The sequence below is a fragment of the Neodiprion fabricii genome, chromosome 4 (assembly GCF_021155785.1).
Source record: "Neodiprion fabricii isolate iyNeoFabr1 chromosome 4, iyNeoFabr1.1, whole genome shotgun sequence".
Taxonomy (NCBI): Eukaryota; Metazoa; Arthropoda; class Insecta; order Hymenoptera; family Diprionidae; genus Neodiprion; species Neodiprion fabricii.
In genome coordinates, this window is record NC_060242.1 from 5,303,987 (window position 1) to 5,323,443 (window position 19,457).

The following is a 19,457-nucleotide window of genomic DNA, read 5'->3' on the forward strand; positions in this document are numbered from 1 at the left end:
TGGAAGTAAAAAATTTGTTCCGAGAGCAAATTGCTTCTACTCGAACTTTATTTGCACTTCCAAACTTCCATTATACGATTTTTCTGTCTTTACAGTTATTTCACTGGACTGTACGTGTGATGGATTGTTAAGCTCATGCAACGATATGAATGAATTGAGTAACGAGTTTTCAGAACAATGGGACATGTGGGAATATTTGAACAACTGAAACCCCGTTGCACTATGAAACAAAATTTAAAAGAATAAAAAAATTCAGAGGCACTACCGTCGCTTGAAAAAGTTTCGATAAAATTAAAAATCGTGACGTGGAAACGCGCTTGTTGAGTCTGCATAAAAAGCAGACAGAATTGCTGCATCGAATCTACACCGAAAACTTCAAACAGAGTCAAAAATCAATTATCCTCTTTCGATGAGGGCGTAAAATGTTTGCTTCGTTTCATTTCGACGCGATTCTTCCTCTGTTTCCAAACTCTTTCTGGGCAAATAATTAATAATATCGAGCTGTTCGAAAAGCCCGTCACTCCTAAAATGCGTCGCGACCCCCGCATACAAGCATTTTTCGTTAAAACGTCAGGCTCTCGGTGTAAGCCAAAAAAGCGAGGAGGGCAAGAACCGGCTTGATCAATTAAAATCCCAAACGTCGTGTATGATTTATAGCACTTTACGCGGGATGTGTGATACGTACACGCTGGTACGTGCGGTTTTCTTCAAAGAGGGTGTATTTTGATGGAAAACTGTCAGGGATTCGGTGATCAAACCAATGGCGAAAAAAACAACGAGAAATAGACACGCGGTTTAACTTTAAATGCCTTAAAAATTGGCCCAGGATAACGAAATGAAAATTTATATTACGACGAGAATGCTGATGATGCTAATATGATTCGAGAATAGCCGCTAAAGTCAATGAAATCGATTTTTATTCAAATATTGTACAGTATTGAAATCCTTACGAAAATTAATATGTGGAATTTAGCAATTAACACTGAAAAGGAAAAGTTATTCCTAATTTTATTAGAGATGGAAAATGATCCTTGTAGGAAATCGATAAAGATTGAATCATCAATGAAAATGAAAAAAATATGAGACGAGTCTTTCTGTTTTTTGAATCTGCTGTTTTCGATCTATGTTCCGTTAACCGAAAAAAAACTGAGATATATTCTTCGAACAAGTCCGAGATTTCCAAAGTTCGATTTCGTGGTTTAAGGTTTTGACAAATGAATTTCTCCAACCGATATTCATGCCTGAAGAAAAAAAGTTGTCAAAAGGAGTAAGAAAATCGACGGGTGGGGGCCAAAGTTCCGAAAGATCAAAAAGTTAACTGGTCGAAAATCGGAAATTTTCGAGATACGAATTTTGAAATATCGAATGATCAATCTATCGAAATTGGGATTTTCGATAAATCACTCGTTAAAATAACTATTTTTTCGAAAGTTCGTTTAATCGAACGCTCTTTTATCCGAAAAAGTATTTTCAGAACAGTTTACATTCCGAATGAACGAAATCACCGGACGTGAAGTGTGATCAAAAAAATAAAGGACTGCGAAGGAATAAGCAACATATTTTTAATAACAATTAAACAGTAAATCTGATTTCCCGCGCGTTCAATTTATCCAAGACATTATCAGATTGAATCGTGTTCGACATTCACGTTCGCGCTTTCGTGTCCCTTCACAAGCGCAACGCCATCTATTAGCTGCAACTGGTGACATTGGAAAGAATAAGTGTATTTCTGAAATCTTGCAACCCTTCGGTATTTTGTCGTGTGGGTTCTATCTCAGCGGATTTCGGCATTTCGACCGTTCGAGTCTTCGGTCAGTCGTTATTGATAAATTTGTATTCGTGAATTTTCGAAAAAGGCACGATTCTGAGATTTGAAAAGTCGACTTTTTGTCCGATCAGTATTTTCGCAGTACAATATTTTGCTCTTTGTAATTTTGCCCATTCTATAAAAAAAAACACGTCTGTATAAATTTATTTGTACGTTTTTACGTTCTTTCAATTTTTATTTTCCTGCAAGACAACTTTTTGTATTTGCGATCTTTCTAGGTTTTCGACTGTCGGCAATTTGACTTTCGAGATTTCATCCCGTGGACTTTTTGGTCCATAGCATTTTTGTACTCCGTCCAAATCGTCCGCCGATTTCGCGCGTGCAAATATAGAAGACAATCAGTGTCCCCGCTGTCACGGATACCAATATCGTAGTTTCGAAGAAAGTCACCAGATAGAGCCTGAGATTTTTTCCTTCGGGTTATGGATCTGGCTAATGCAGAGTAATAAAAGTTGTTTGAATTGCTGGCGAGGGAGACAACGAGGTGTAGCGTAGCGGCGCCGAAACGGGCGTCCGGATGGACCGGCGGCGTCGTCGAGGCGGCCCCGATATTGGCGAGCGTGGTTGAACGGCGGCGCATGCGCGTTAGATGCGGCGCCAGAGAGCTTCTACCCGAGTGTGCATGAGCGTGTGAATTTTGGAATGTTGACAAGAGAAAAGTCCCGGGTGTTCGGTTGTCAGCGGCACCAGGATCACCGCCAGCGGCGGTCGTATTACATCCAACGAGGGAAAGCTCTATTTCTCAATTATAAAAAATTAACCGATCCTCACGGCGGACGCGTTTTAAATATTCAAATTTCGCATTCTGCGGTGCGGAACTCCGCCTACTTCTTCCCCTGGGAAATCGCCCCCGGCCACGGCCTCCAGCCACGTGGTCCGACGACGAAACGAAGAGTTTTTGCCCAAGGTCGTCTACGTCCTACAGGACCTCGAACATCCGGCATGGAACTCGACGACGACTGGACAGGGAGCGTGGAGTTGAAAATCGCGTTGGATCATCCGCAGGGTGTATTTTACCCGGGAAATCAAGTGGCCGGGAAAGTTCTCGTCAGCTGGAACGAGCCGAAGATATTCTTAGGTGAGATATGAGAATCCGAAATCACGATCTACGGATAATTGCTGGGTGTTAAAAGCCGTGGAAAGTACGTCGAGGGGTTAAAGGGTCGGTGAATATTTAATACGGACGATTTGAAGCGTGGATTAAATATACTCTACGATACGTTCGAGTACAATGTAGAAACATGGTGTTCAGTGGTCGTAGAAATTTCCTTGAGTTTTGCTTGTCCTTCAAGAAGGATTTGTTACGGATTTTTTACTGGACGCCATGGGAAAGGAACAAAATGGTTCTACTGTTGCCCTAGCCCTTGGATTACGACGTGGTTTGACTTGCCGAAAGTAGTCAGGACAACATGTTTGATGGCTTATCTTGTGCTCAAGAATGAATGGGACCCACAGTCTGAATCATTCGAAAGATCTTCATCGGTGTTATTTGTGCCAATGATAGTGAACGTCGATGAAACAAAATTTCCTATGTGCGACAGAAATGGATCTGAGTAAATTCGAGTAATACAATCTGAGACGTCTACAAATTGAGTAATCAGCCATAATTAGAACGTTCAAATGATATTTGAACTCGAGTGTTCCTGATCCTCTTCCAAGGTTTTTGAGCCCCATTTGCTTGTTGATCAGATCGGTTGGAAAATATCAGAGTTTTTCATTTCGAAGGTTCCAATCATAATGGCACCTTACTGTTTGTGTGACTCAAATTTGCTCGGTTTCATTACTGATACACAGCACAGACGATGTTTAATTCTCGTTCACCATCATTGGCGCAAGCAACGTTCCAGAAGATTTCTTCAACATTTTTTAATCTCTTCACCCAACTTTTGGTTCAGACCGTGGGTCGCACTAATCCTTAATGAAGGTCGAGTCCAGTGTTGACCACATTTTTCTTCCATTGTAGAACCAAACCATCCGCACCAAATAGTGTGAGCTGATGATATATTTATGGAGTCGAAAAATTTGCAATACATAGCATGCTGCTTAGCCTATCCGTTATATATTATAATGTATGAGCTGTTTTCCCAGTATCGCGCAAGCTAATAAATATATTCTGCAATTAGAAGCGTAATTAGTATTGACTTTACGTTATCGCCGGTGAGCTTCCATCTGTCGAGCTTTTCATCGATCCCTGAAACCCATTCCCGGCAGCGGCTCTATGGCCGAGTAGTCCATGCTGCTCGTCGCCTACATCAGCCTTGTTATACATGCCGTATTGGATCCGTGTCTGCGGTTAACGAGAACGACATTGCCGTGTATGAGGAGCTTTTGCAATCAACCGACGCGACGTGACGAAACGAATTCGTTCAACATTTCCTCTCGTTTCAGGACTACGAGTGAAGTGCGAAGGAACGGGTTTGGTCTTCTTCACCGACAGGTCGGCTGGCTTTCGACGAAAATTTTCCAACGATGAGTCCTACCTTGCCCGGGAAGTCTACCTCATTGGTGGTCGGTATCGAACACGTGGTTCTTCCACTCTTCAAGGACATGGGTACCTTTTTTGAAATTTGCCTTGCACCTGCTTATTACTCCGAATGAATATCGCAAGTACGATAACACAGTTTTCGACAATCCAAGTAGGTACACGTCATTATCATTACTCATATTCCTGAAGTGGGCAGTCCCATACTGTGCTACCTCATAATATACTTTTTTCCCTCTCTGATTACTACACTCAGAAAACAGTCTAGTGGTTATGATCAATATTTGGTCCTGGCTACGAAATTTCTGGGTTAATATACGTTCGACCAAACATTATTTTCACACAGCCGAAAAGATTAGTTGATTTTATAGTGCGTTGAAAACAAAATGGTTAAGTAATAGCGAAAAAAATATTTCGCACCACAATCCCATAGATTTTGTTGCGATTCCGAAATCAGTTGTAAACAGTCAAGTCATGTTGTGAATATTGAAAAATGATTGATTAAATGTTGTAAGTGCAATAAGTATCGTTCGATTGTAATTTATGCCGCATGAAATAAGTGCGGCATCGATACAACGACAAAGCAACATGCCATTGTGTACTGACAGGCTGATTCAATGGTCTTGGACCACGAATGATTTAATTCTGCTGATTATGCTAGACCAATGTCTGGAACCTCTCCTGATAACTGCTCAACCTACTTCGCTTGCGAGAACGGATTTTTCACGATTCACCGAGAGAATTTTTCCACTTCGAGAAAAAATTTTGTAGATTTACGATCTAATATATTATTTGACAGCGGTAATCAATCAGTAACTCTAATGATTTCGTGAATTTGACTAATCTTCATCCACCGACAGATCTAGTGAACTGTATAAAGCGATTTTGTTGAATCTACCCGAGAGTATTCAATACTTTGATAATACCATTAAAAAAGTATTATTTCATCGGATTGTCTCAATTAAAATCGAAATATTGTATTTATAAGTATATTTTATTCAATGTACAATTTTCTTGCGATTTGGAAACAATTGTTTCGTCAAATTTGGTATTTACAAAAAATATCGCGTTCCCACAAGAAAATGTTCTACGAAATGCATCTACAAAATGATTGTTTCATAAAAGCGAAAGTTTCCTCTGATCATACTACCTGCTGATCACTCCGACTGAATATCACAACGTCAATAGCACAGTTTTCGCAAAGCCAAGTACAAGTCATTCCCACTACCCATGTTCCTGAAGTGGGCAGCCGCATCTTGTACCATTGAATAACATTCCCCTAAAATACTCTTTTCCTTCCACGAAATATCCGCAGACGGAGAGTCGCCGGTGAGCACTGAGGGTGGTCAAAACGAATTTCCGTTCTCCATTGACCTGCCCGAAGAGATACCGGGGAGTTTTGAGGGCCGGTATGGCCGAGTCAGATACAGCGTCTCGGCCTTTTTGGACCTCACTAACGTCGTGCGGATAACCAGCAGCCTGCCGTTCACCGTTGTGCCTGTTCTGGACCTGAATCAAGACTCCCTCGCAACGGTAGATGATGCCTCGGAATTTGCTTGTACAATGGGTCACGGGACACTGACAAGGAACCCTAGGTGGGTCGACCCTTCCGATTTTTATGTGGTCCATGTATGTTGTAGTGCATCGAAAACTGAGAGACACTTGTATCTTTTTATCTGATAATGAATGGTTTAGAGGGGTGAAAACGAGCCCCAAAGGAAGAACCACCCAACGGGGTGATTTCTTGACGCACTTGATGGATTTGAATGAAACCAACGCTGGGATGTTTTATTAATGAATAGAAACATTTCTGCGTTGGTTTTATTCAAATCCATCAAGCGCATCAGGAAATCACACCGTTGGGTGCCCATTTTTAGGGGTCGTTTTCACCCCTCAAAACCGTTTATTAGCGGATAAAAAAATATAACTATCGCTTAGTTTTGAATGCACTACGATATACATGAACTAGATCAATATTGGAGGGGTAGACCCCTACCTTGGATACCTTGTGAGAAATTTTGCACCGTGTGTGGTTGGATTGGATGGACGGATGTGTACTCCACGTGCCTTAAAGTATCCAATTGACAATAACGGTAAAGCGACCACGCCGAAGAACTTTATGAAACGCCTTTGATCGCAGCTTCCAATCAGCGAGGACAACTCAAAGGTCGTAGTGGGTCAGACGGAGCCGTTGAACATGCTGGTCACGTTGCCGGTTCGCGGATTCGTACCTGGCCAGACTATCCCGGTCAAGATCGTCCTGAACAACGTTTCCAACGTCGAGATCAGGAAGCTTCGAGTGGTTTTCAAGAAGGTTGGTTTATTAAAGCTCCAATTCAATTTCGAACTATTCAATTTTTCACACCGGCAATAATCCCCTCAACGCGGTAGTAGGTAGAAGCACCGGGTTTTTCAAATCGACACTAGAAAGTTCATGGTTTAGCGGAAGCGAGATTATGGTTATGTGTTGGAGTAGTGGACTCGACTTTTTCGTTTTGTCATTTCGATGGAACAATGATAGTAGAGTCTTGAATTTGGTTGTAACGATTGGCATTACCAAAGTAAAACGAAGAATACAATTTCGTTGAACCATATCTTTAAGCTACTTATCTGCCAGTTTGAAAATTTTCCGTTCACGAATTTCAATAAAAAAAAGTCAGGTTATTATCAATTTCCTAGTAAAATACGTCATTACACAAGTTTCTCAATGCTGGAATGAACGTCAGTTGGTCTATAAACTTGATAAATTAATATTTATTTCCTTGAAAAATGAATTCTTAAAGCAAATATCGTTTTATACAAGTTTCTTTCACGTGGCTATGGAACACATTGTTGGAACGTTGTGTGTAAAATCGTTGTTAATAACATTTGCTCGAGTATCTAATCGATTCGTGAATGAAATAACCCACCAAGCACAGAAATCGAACAATCAAAACCATTTCAGCATCAATAAAATGCGGTACAATAATTCTATCTCCGTTAAGTTAAATTATAACAATGTCACTGCATTATCTTCACTCGAATTGTCCGTTTCCTAATTTTCTTCTTGTCAAAAGGACATTTGTTGGAAAAAATTTACCCCACGATGGTTAACTCTACTTCGATTTTCTGAAAACCAACGTCCAATCAATTTCTCGACTAAATTATTGCAATCACGACAGGTGATCACGTACCACACGCATCGTAAATCGCGTCGTCACAAGGAGATCATAGTCGAAATTGAATTGCCGGTAACCAAGAGTTGCCAGGTTTACGAGACGGGGGTCGATGTCCCCGCCGTGCCGCCGACGGGGTTGAAATTCTGCAGCATAATCGACGTCTGGTACACGCTGAAGGTCGAGGCTTGCGTCGAGGTGAACGAGTGGTACCTCAGGATGCTGCAGAAGAACCTTAAGACGAGGATGCGGATCGTGGTGGGAACGATTCCCCTGCGACACTACGAAACTCCCGAGGAAGAATTGCCCGGTGAAGGTACAGGGAGGCAAACGGAAGTCGGGAACATCGGTGAAAAGCCGAAAACCGACGATTTCGCTGAGAGTAATCTTACTTTGTATTACTACTTTCAAAGGACCCCGCAGAATCTTCATACAAATTCGCTCGCGGTTGAATTGGCTGGATTTTCGATATGTTATAGTAAATATCTTAGCGATCAAAAGTTCTCATGGATTCAAGTCCCGAAAATCAGTAATTTCGGAGATACAAGCTTCGGAAGGGGGGTGTATGGATTTTTCATATTTATGGATCACGCGATTTTTACGAATTACGAAGCTTCGATGGCGACTTGAAATTAAATATATCGCTCAAAAACTGCACAGCCGATTCGCAGAGACTCCGCACACGCCTGAAAAACAGAACAAGTCGATTATTGTAAGAGTCGAAGGGTCTCGTTCTTCACGCGAAATCTGACGTTGCACCTTCTTCCGGAAAACCAGCGAGTCCATGGATGGAATCAATTCACTGATGGAACGAATCACAGCTGCCTGCCTATCTTTGAAAATCACCCGTGCAGTTTTTTAAATGATTCATTTGATTTCAAGTCTCCTTGAAGGTTTATAATTTATGAAAATCGCGAGACCCATAGCTATCAAAAAATTCTGGACACCTATCTTCCGAAGCCTGCATCTCGGAAACTACCGATTTTAGGACTTGTGTCCATGAGAACTTTTGATCGGGAAGATATGTACCACCGACAGGGAGCCAATTTCCATAAGGATTCTGCAGGGTCCTTTAGGCGTCTTCGCCTGATTTTACTGACCGCAGTTCTGGCTGAACCCAATTTATTATAACTATGTATACAGATCCGAGCCTCTACGAGGAGAGTAAAATCTATCCGTCGTCAAAACCTAACCGAGACGATCCCCCCGGAGATGAGGAGGCGGAAAACGGATCTGGAAACACTTACGCGCCGTTGTATCGCGTTTATACATTCAACAAGTCGAAAAGGAACAATCACGCTTCAAAATCTAACCATTAACGATTCGCTGATGATGTTTAACGTTTTACCTGCAGCAAACATCTGCCAATTCAAATTTCGTCCGCGTATATATTAATATGTTGTCACGTAATATACATACATACAGAGTGATATGCTAACGACCGAATGGTTTAACGCGCATGCGCTAAAATTCGAAAGAAAGAGCAGTCGTTTTTTTCAGGGTGACCAAAATTTGAAAACTCAGACTCTCAAAAATTTTAAGAGACGTCGGTCATCTGAATCTACGAATGTTGATCACCCTTGCAAGTCAACTGATGTTGCTCTCGAATTTCAGTGCAGGCGCATTAAATCATTCAGTCATTACGAATTCACTCTGCATGTACACTGGACCGTTTGAAAATAATTTGTTTTTTTATATCTTCATGGGACTTACACCTAAAAAACTTTGTTTCAGTCCTAAAAAGTATCCTCGTAGAAGCGGAACTCTGTAGCTTATCAGAAAGGCATTGCGCGCTAGACTTTTCCAATTTTTTTTGTTCTCTACAATTGATATTTTGCGCAACTTTTACTTAGTTCAGCTTTTGAGACTCTTTCTCTAGTTTTTCTCTATTCCCTAGCGAAAGGATTTCATTGTTACGAAGAACAAGGATCAAAGTAGTCAAAAGTCACCGTAGTCAATATCCGGACGGTAAAAAGAAAAATCTATCGTTAAAGGGGAGTAATAAGAATTAATAAAGGTATTATTACATTTTTTTCAAGTTTCAGGATCATTCTCCATGTGTTTTCCGTACTGTTACGTCCCAAAAAGTTTTAAAAGCTGGACTCAGTAGCTTGTGTAAAAGTTGCGTAAAAATAAATTGCGGTGAAAGAAAAAAAAAAAAAATGAGAAATCTACAGCGCAATGCTATCCTGACAAGCTACGGAGCTCCGATTGTGCGATGACACTTTTCAGGACCAAAACAAAGTTTTCGAAGGGTAAGACCTACCAAAAATCAACAAAAAAAAAAAGAAGAAATTATTTTCAAACGGTCCAATATATACACCTATATAATATATTTTATTCAACGAACGCTAATTCGTGACGCCTATAAGCATTTATATTGTTTGTATTTTCGGATTGCTGGGTTATAATTACGATGAATACACGAAAAATGACTACAATTTGATTATTAATCATCATAGACTGCAAATCTTGACTATTATGGTCGTGCATTATCACTTAATACACGCTAGTGCCATATATACCCATATATAATATTATACACAATAGGTAAATAAAATGTATAAACGAAGATTTTATGCAGGAAAGTATTAATCGACGTATAACTGTATCCTTCTGAAGTACTCAGAAACCATTGCAAGTGCCTAAGATTACCTCACAATCAACTCTGGATTATAGCACCTAATACAATTTGTTTTTTTTTTTTTGTTTTTTTTTCATTTCACTCTCTCTTGCGGTGCGATATTGGCTTACATGTATTTTTTTCATTTCTGGATCTTGCCGTGATTTCAAGGTGTATAGTTCACCGTGTATAAATGTTATGTTATAAAATTAACCCGTTAGGAAGCAATGGATTACTGCTTATTGATGGATGAAATATTTTTAATTTCTCTTAAAAAATTTGTGAATTGTGTCTTATGTTTGACATATAATAAAAGAATTTAAAAAAAAAGAACAAAGAATCTTCATACCAGGTCAGAAAGTAAATAAATTTTCAAGTTCGATGAAACCTGTTTACATTGGCCAGATTCTTATCATTAGAATGAATCACAAAACAATTTAAGCTGATTCAGTTTTTTCCAGAAACCCATTCTTCTGGATCCCGATACAGGAATTGAAGTATTCAAAAATTTTGGAATTATAAAAAATACCAGCTGACCTAATACAGAGCTAACAATAATTCTGTATAGTGTAGAAAACGTATTTCAAAAAATCACCAAGTCTTGTTGACGTAAGAATAGAAAAAAAATAAGCCGGAAAAGAGTTTTTTCGAGATACTTTTCAGTACCATAAAAGGGGAAGAGTCTGTCAGTCTGTTGGACAAATTTCCACGATGATCTCAAAAACGGTTGATTGAAAAATCTAAAACTGATAGGACTTGGCAGCCAAATGAAGGAGTTTAGAAAAAAAAAATTAGAAAAAAGGAACTTCTCCGATTTGTTGAAATAAAAAAAAAGTGATTCTCGACCGAAACCAATACTTTTCTTACATCACCAAAGGTTGTATGATAAGTAATAAAAATCCAACAGCGAATTGAACAATCAGACGAGCAGCTAATAATGTCAGCAATGATAATTCCGGCCAGTGAACAATCCCGAATTCGCACTATACGAACCGCAATATCTGCATCCTGCACACTTCCTGTCAAGGGATGGCAGAACACAGCCTGCGGTATCGGTGCGCATACAACAAACAAACCAGGCCGATCATGATCCGGGTGTTGGATCGTCTAACCGAGGGGGTTTATTGGGTTAAGTCACGTCAGAGGATTCCTGTTGCGTGTTTCCGGGACGTCAGCCGGAAATCATCACCTGCCTAATGAAAATGTTCGTGTCTTAAATCATAAAATCTTTTTAAAGTGTTCAGCGTATAATTTATTACGTGGTTTATCTTGTAAATTTGATAAAACATGTAAGAAATCACGTCATAAATTAAAAAAATGCACGAACCGTCAGATACACTAAATCAAAAATCATACAGTCAACTATATATACGATTTTTGATATAATATATCTGATTGTTTGTGCTTTCGTCATTTACTATGTGATATCTGACATATATTTTATCGAATTTACAAGATAATTCATGTAATAGATTAAGTAGATCTATAAAGCCGGTTCTACTTATAAATTCCGATACTAACATTTTACCAACATTCTTAGCTCAGACACAAACCCCTTTTTTCGTGCGGTGGTTATCCCCATACTGATCAACTTTATCGATGATATCGATGGACTTTATCGATGATCGATAACGTTAACCCAAAAAAACAAAAAAAGGGTTTGTGTCTCAGCTGTGCCGCAGCTGAAAATATCGGTAAGATGTCGGTATCGAGATCCACACGCAGAATCGAGCTCATAGATCCGCTAAATTGCGTGCTAAATTCATTCAAGACATTTTACGACTCAAAACATGAAGATTTTCAGTAGGGCTGCGAATTTGCAGCGCAGGTTTTCTCGATGCATGGAATTGCAGAATTCGTCGGTTCGTTTCCATGACCTTCGGATCGAATTAAACGCTGACACGATATTGCAATTCGCGTTTTAAACCTGCCTAGTAATCGCGGTGATAATTTATTTCTCTTAATGGATCAGCTGCAGAGGCGACGGTTCTCGTGGTTCGGAATAAGGGCGAAGAGGAGATTCGAATTTCGGGAGAATTAATAGCTGCAAAACATTTCACCTGCACACAGACCGACTAACGGACTTCACGTGTCCTTCGACGTCCCTCATAATCGAGGTAATTAACGAGGGACGGTGAAAAAAGAAGAAAAAGAATAATCGTCGTCCCTATATTCCGCAGGACTTTCCCAAGAAGCGCAATAAAAAAAAAAACAATCAAAATAAGAAAATAAAATTAACCTCTTTTACTCAGGTTCTGGAATATCGAACCGTTCGTTTTTTCTTTTATTCGATAAACGTCTGGATGTACCAGGGTATAAATTTGAAAAGTTTTACATTTTTTATCTTCATATGTATTGTGAAAAATATACTTTCGTCACCGCGAACTTCAGATTAAACTATGAAACAGCGATGAGAATCAGGGACACAATAAACGTATGTACTCGACTTCGATGGTGTATGTAATACATGATAAACAACGTTCGTTGCCAGCGTGCAATTTATACCGCTATATACTATAACAACACTAATTAATTCGCCAACAATGCATTGACGTATCGTTATTACACGCGCAACAATGGTATTAATTTTCCTAAAGTGGATCTAATCAATAATCAACGTGTGCTATTATGCATGGACGTATAGAGAGGCGATAAGTGCAATGTTCGTAATTTAGACACTCGAATTTCTACCTTCTCTCTGCAAATAATTAATTATAATTATAGATACTGCTCGATTACAGCAGGCATTCGGATAGCGTAAAATTTGGCAAAAACTAGAGTGCGCTGTTTTATGCCATGAAAATGAAAGGCAAAATAACAGCCGTTGAAGGTACTACTGGCTTAATGGTCCAATTTGTTAACTTTTGACTGCGCAAAATGTTACCGGAAGTTGCGCGGACGTGAATGATGCGGCGATTGTGTCATCAATCCGGCGTTTTAGGGTGGCAATTTTGCCTGCTATTAAATCCGCTATTAGCGAAGGCGGCTAGTTTTGTACCTATATCGTATATGTGGGTATAAGCCAAAGGCGGAACGGATTGCGAATGTGAAATTCATGATACATAACTCAACGCGTGCGTTCGTTCGCCTATTAATTCCCTCTTTGTAGGTAGGAACTGACAAACGCTAAACCTGCAGGTTAATCCTGATTCGCTGACTGCCTTGGCTGCGGAGCCTAATTGCACGATTTCAAACGATTGAATTAACCAACCTCATTTACGTGTCTCGGGTTTACTGTCGAGATCTGATGAGGTTCGGAACCAATGACGCGAATGGGAAAAAGAAATCGGAGAGATGCCCTTCCACGTTCCAAAAACGGTCGTTAAAGTTTCCTGAAGTGAACTTGGACTCGAGTAAGGAAACAAAAAATCTGCTACCGCAAGAAAATAGTATAAACAAGGCATTTGGAGCAGGCCGCTTTTTAAATCGAAAGTTCCAAGTTCACGGAAAAAAATATATTAATATCCAATTCGAATTTCGAATTAGAAATTCAGATTCATGATTAACGATTTAAAAACCATCAGGCACATGAATGTATGACTATTTTTTTTATTTTGAACCACTGTAACGGCTCCACCATTATAAATTTTGGAATTCTGACCATGGATTCGTTATCTGTGACCCAAAAAACCTTGACCTACCAATTTTTACCGAAATCGGAATATATTAAACAATTTTACCACCATATTGGATGGCGATTTTAGATTTCGCAATCTTTCGCAAATGTTTTCAGTCTTTTTTCAGCTCAACGAATACGCGAAATTTAAATTAAATTAATTAAATTAACCGTAGATTAATGATTAGAGATCCAAATAACCTCACGGTACCAATTTTCATTCGAATCCATTCATCCATTCTCAAGTTATCATTTTAATTTTATTTTTTGGAAATTTTATTGTTTAAATGGTTCAAAAATTACTGAACCAATCAAAGGCAGAATCTAATTAGTTTGCATTTTGGCAAAGCCGCCGTCGATTGAGAATAAAATCGCTGAAATCCAGTGACTCGTTATCGAAGATATTGTCGGATAAAAAACTTGATCACGCACATCTATACATACACAAACACAAACTCCAGCCGAAAATAGTCAGAGGTGATTTTCTAAACTCCAAAACGTGGAGATCTAGTGATACCGAACTAAACTTTTTATTTTCGGGTTGATTACAATAAATTTCTTCTTTCTCGGAGAACAGAGAAACGGGAAGTTGAAGACGTATAAATTTTCGACGTCAACGTGGTTACAAGTAGTAGTTACAGCTGTATTAATGATAAATACGGAAACGGGAATCATTGTTTGATATGCGGTCAAGTATCTGGCGGGAAAAATTACATGCCACGGTGTTTGAAATTTTTGAAAACGAACGTCGACGTGAAAGTATAATTTTAATTCATTTTACTTCTTCTACCACACACCTTATATTTCTATTCCTCGTGGGAACCGAGCGCAATAGGTTTAGTGGCCGTATCTCTGTTGCTTATTGTTAGCCATTTATCATTCACGCAGCCTGCAATGTCTGCAATGTCTGTCGGTTGGAAATGTCAGAAGAACTGATATGTGTGGTATTAAAATTTCAATCGAGAGTAGAATTTTTCCGAGCATAGTCCGTCTTTTCTACCGCAGTTTTCACAGCGCCACGTTCAATTCCAAAGAAAAGTACAGCCGTACGCTATTTCTTGTTCTTGCTTCAGCATGAAGATAATTCACAATCATCCATAATGGCCATAAAATATGAAATTTGAACTTGGAATTATTATTCCAGATTTTTCTAAGTTCTATTACTGTTTTTGAAACTTTGTTTCACAATACAAGTAATATTGGAAATGAAGTGTAAACTTGTTTGCAAACATCACACGTTTCGAGATTCTAAGGAATATTTTTTTAATACATATTACTAATTATTTTCACGTCATTCGCAAATCGGGATAAAATTATCGACAATCGTAATCCCCAAAATTTCGATTCACAGATAACTAAAAACGATCGCCAATTTCTATCAGCGAAAAGTCTTCGTTTTGCTGAAACTTAAAAAGTATAAAACTCTCTGTGAACAATATTTCCACAGAAGAAATGTCTACATTTCGATAAATTGCAGAACCAACGTGGAAAAACTGGAATAGTGAGTTTTAAAATTGGTTTTTCGAATCTTATACGACGGATCATCGCAGTAGGATTGAAATCTTGCGACGTCGAATTTAGTAACCTAAGACAATGTTCCTCGAGTAAGAACGAGCAATTGCTTTTAACAAACGTTTCTCAAGCCTTCGTGGCAACCTCAAAGGCTGACCAAGAAATCCGGTGACTGCGAAGCGACAAAGGTTCAGGAGCTGGAGATTATAGCAAGGCGGAAATTGTCCCGGAGACAAAGGCAGGAGAATGTTGCAAAGGCAATAAATTCCCCCTAAACTTAAGCATTCGAAAATTGCGTAACCAATTCGTGTATATACTTTGAAGTTGTCTCCGTTAATTCTCGCTTTTGTTCATTCGTTTTCGAAACATTTTTCTTTCACTTATCTAACCAAGATTTATTCGAAGCTGAGAATTGAATTGCTAACTTTCAGTTTCAAGAGAGGACGTGACAAATTATCAGAAACTAAAATTAAAAATCTGATGTGAATCGAGTCGAACTCCGTAAAACGAGCATTTTTATTTAACGTAGAAAAAACAGTTTCCATCACGGTGACGAAAAAAGGAAATGCAAATAACGACAGCGAGAAAAAAACGCGGACGGAATTAACTGGAGACGATAAAACGCTGACTGAAAACCAGGAAAAGCTTGCATGAACGCCCGCTTTGAAGGTTGAAAAACAAATCGATTTTACGGAAGTTTTGCGAGCCCGCGTGATTTTAGATAAAACGAGTCTGTATAAGAATATCGGTAAGCAACGATTTGGATTCAGCGTTTCATCCTTAAAGCGATACTCTTGAAAATACCCGATCAGCAACTTTTGATTTAATTTTTTGTTCTTGGTCCTCCGCGTAACTTGGTTATGGAATGAATTTCTCCTCGTACATACACCTAAATTCTAGCCGGTGTAGAAAAACGAAAATTTTTCGACACACAGTGCACGACAAGTTTTGCATGTATTACATTTATCACCTAAATACTCGTAACTTTCCTCGTTGAAGACTCTAGACAGAGAAGAATGAAAGTGTGTGTGTGTGTCTATATATATATATATGTATATATATATACTCACTTGACGAAGGTTGAATTCGCGCGTGAACTAGGGAGGATAATGAAGGTGAGGTGGAAAATTTATACTTTATTTTTTCCCTTTTTACTCGGTCCGCAGCTCCGTAAAAACAGGCTGCCGGTTAATGTCGGTCGACAAAGGAGCCAGCTTAGAGAAAATTACGGTTGCAATTACAACCGAGTAATTATTATCATTCTCATTCAACGTTCTTACAGTTGCAGAATTTCCTACAGCTCCAAATACCGGCTCGTCAGCTCTAATGCCGTGACTTTTTCTCACATTCTGTATGGACCCGCCAATTTCGTCTGTAATTACCTCGCGGTTCTATAACCGGAAATAATATTTGATGGTCGGTCAATTAGCGGTCGCTGAATCGCAGAAAACTTCTGCTTTATTACTGCATGAACAAAAGATCTGTTTTGAATCTGCAAGCCGAATCGAATGAGCATAATCGAAAAGAACGGTAACACATTTTATTACAATTTCTGGTCACGGCTACATAAAAATTCATGTTCACTGTGGACCTAGAACTGTATTTTCATAACTGAGTACGCAAAATTTGATTTCACATACCCAAATGAGTGGAAAAAATAGCACATTTCCGCACTAGTGCGGGAATTGAATCAAAATATCTAGTTACTAAGCAGGAAACATATTTCGATTAGATTCCCATACTAGTGCGGAAATGTACCACTTTGTATACTCATCCGTCTACGCAAAATCGAATTTTGCGCACTGAGTTAGGATATAGTACTTTACGTCACAGTAGACCGAAAACGGGATTTTACCCCCGCGCCCGGATCTTAAAATCCCGTCTTACTCCTACGTAGGATGAAAACTATTGAAAACACTTTACACCCTTGATACGAAAATAGCTAATTCAACGCATGTGAGATGGAAAATAGTATACGTAATACGTGTGCGGAAATCGACTACTCTGCGCACTAGTCGCGCAATCTACTAGCTTAGATGGTGGTAAGAAATGAAAAGAGCTACGGATTGCATGGTGAGTAAAACTGGGAATATATCTCGGTGTAAAATTCCCGAATTTTTTGTCCATAACGTCGATATTCGTTGAGGAGTCGTTGCGTGCAGAGATTTCTCGGGGGCGCATATAATTAGACCGTATAATATCGCAGGGTGAAATCGTAGGGTCCGGTTGAATAGGGAATAGGAATTTCGAACTATTAGTAACCCTCGTCCGGAGGACTAATAACATTACCTCGACTATTCCACCGGAGAATTAGGAGAGACCGAAAGACCAGACGGAATGATAAAGTTTCCTCCACCCATACGCCGTATGGCCATAGGACAAGTTTCGGAGAGGAGCGAAACGTGCGGGCTCTGCAGGGTTTCATTCAATTAAACTTGGCGTGAATAAAGATTTAACGCCAGCGAAACTTCCGTCGGATCATTTGTCCTCGTCACTTTTAACGATCAAACCTCCCCATCCCCTCTCCACCCCCGCAAAACCCTGCCATGTTGCGAGCAGCTTCCACGGTTATCGGATAACCGCACGTCTTTCTTTTTGACCTCTCCGATATACAATACCAACCTCGTCAGCATCAAACGAGACTCCGATACTGCAAACGTGTGCATCTTGCGACGTCAAATTAAAATCACCAGCCTCGCTCCACCGCCTCTTCATTATTAATTCGAGGTACGCGTACAATTTGTGAGAATTTTGCACCTTCGAGTCGTGTGAAGGACTCTCGATTCATCCTAGAGAGCCACTCGAAGTGTCAAAGAGAGTCGCTTAAGGCCATGTAGAATCGTTTTAGCCACCTCAAATGGTTCCGGATCCATGATAAAGTCATTATAGTCCCACCGTCGCGTGAATTATTGATGAAGACACTTTGAGTCTTGGGGTTTCGATTACACCAAATGAAATGTTTGATCCATCGATTGTACGGAACCACAATTTGAAGCGATCGATTTCCGGTCCCGAAAATATCCATACGGATTCTGTATATCGTCCAGGCACTTGACCCAGTGACCAATTTATTTATAGCCCAATAGAAGTTAGGAAAAAACCAGCGAGCGATAGCAATACGTGTGAGCCCGTGTGTGTCCGATGAACGTGTTACGGAAATAAAGTACCGTCAGATAACGGAATTACTTCTGAGGGAAATTCAAGCTCGGCATGTTGGTATAGGCACGTAGATACGTAGAACAGGCCGCATAATCTAGCAGGGCTATAATTTGGCCGGACATTGAATACCCAATTACGCCAAAATCCCGTTTCACCGATGCAAGCGCGACTGTTCAGTCCGACAGAGCTTTCGGTCTCGAATCGACTCCTCTTCAACCTTCCACGGGGAAACGATGTTCAGTCCAAAACGAATTGACAGAATGATGACTGGCTGTATTGGACCCAGTTCTAGGTCACGAGGAATCCTCAAGGGAATACGTCATTCGTTTTATACGACAATTCGAAAGATGGATCAATGATAGCAGTGATGAATTGATCGTATTCGATATATTATGATCTGACTCTGTAGTCCTGATCATAAAACGTCTAACAGGGTGTCTACTTCACTTTACTTTACTTTAATGTCTGCTTTATCCGACGACCAAGAAATCACGACATTTAAAGTTCGTTTTTTCACGAACTTTACACCAGTTATGGTTTCCGAAAGAACTTTTCAACATTGTAACCAACAATCCAGAAACATACCTATTAACCATCGTCGATTAGAACTTGGCGAAGACTGCGGACTTCCTCCGTCATCACAGTTATTACCAGTCGAAATTCGACATGTTTTGTAAAGAAAATTTGTGCCATTAGTTTTAGCAACGAGTCGGTTTACAATCAGCGATAAAATGCCTCATACTTCCGGAAGAATATAATACAATTCACGTCGACAACAGAATGAGACATTACGCTGCAGGCCGTTTGTAGAGCGATGTAGGAGAACCCTTGGGTCTCTCTGAGCTTTGAGCGCTAATTCAGTTATCGGTCTCGAACGCACATTCGCAGGCTTACCGTGGATTATCTCTTTGGGCTGGATTACGGTGTACAGATGTATATGTATACCTTATAGGAGGCTCAAGTGCTTCATCAAACGATTTCTGTTTCACTTTGAGAATGGCCTGCGATTCGTGCGCGCAAGGGGCGGATGAAGTGGGCCGTGGAAAAATGTTTCCTGTATCCACGAGGAAAAACCTATGTAT

At 39.7% G+C, this 19,457-nt stretch overlaps 1 protein-coding gene across 1 annotated transcript; it reads left to right on the top strand.

The window, feature by feature from the left end:
* The first annotated feature begins 2,494 nt into the window (after nucleotides 1-2,494).
* LOC124179445 (arrestin domain-containing protein 17-like) lies at nucleotides 2,495-9,343 on the top strand. The gene is made up of 6 exons (XM_046563799.1): nucleotides 2,495-2,906; nucleotides 4,217-4,336; nucleotides 5,626-5,843; nucleotides 6,451-6,624; nucleotides 7,472-7,847; nucleotides 8,609-9,343. The coding sequence occupies exons 1-6, from the start codon at nucleotides 2,771-2,773 to the stop codon at nucleotides 8,782-8,784; spliced, it is 1,200 nt and encodes a 399-aa protein (XP_046419755.1). The 5' UTR covers nucleotides 2,495-2,770; the 3' UTR covers nucleotides 8,785-9,343.
* Nucleotides 9,344-19,457: the final 10,114 nt, after the last annotated feature.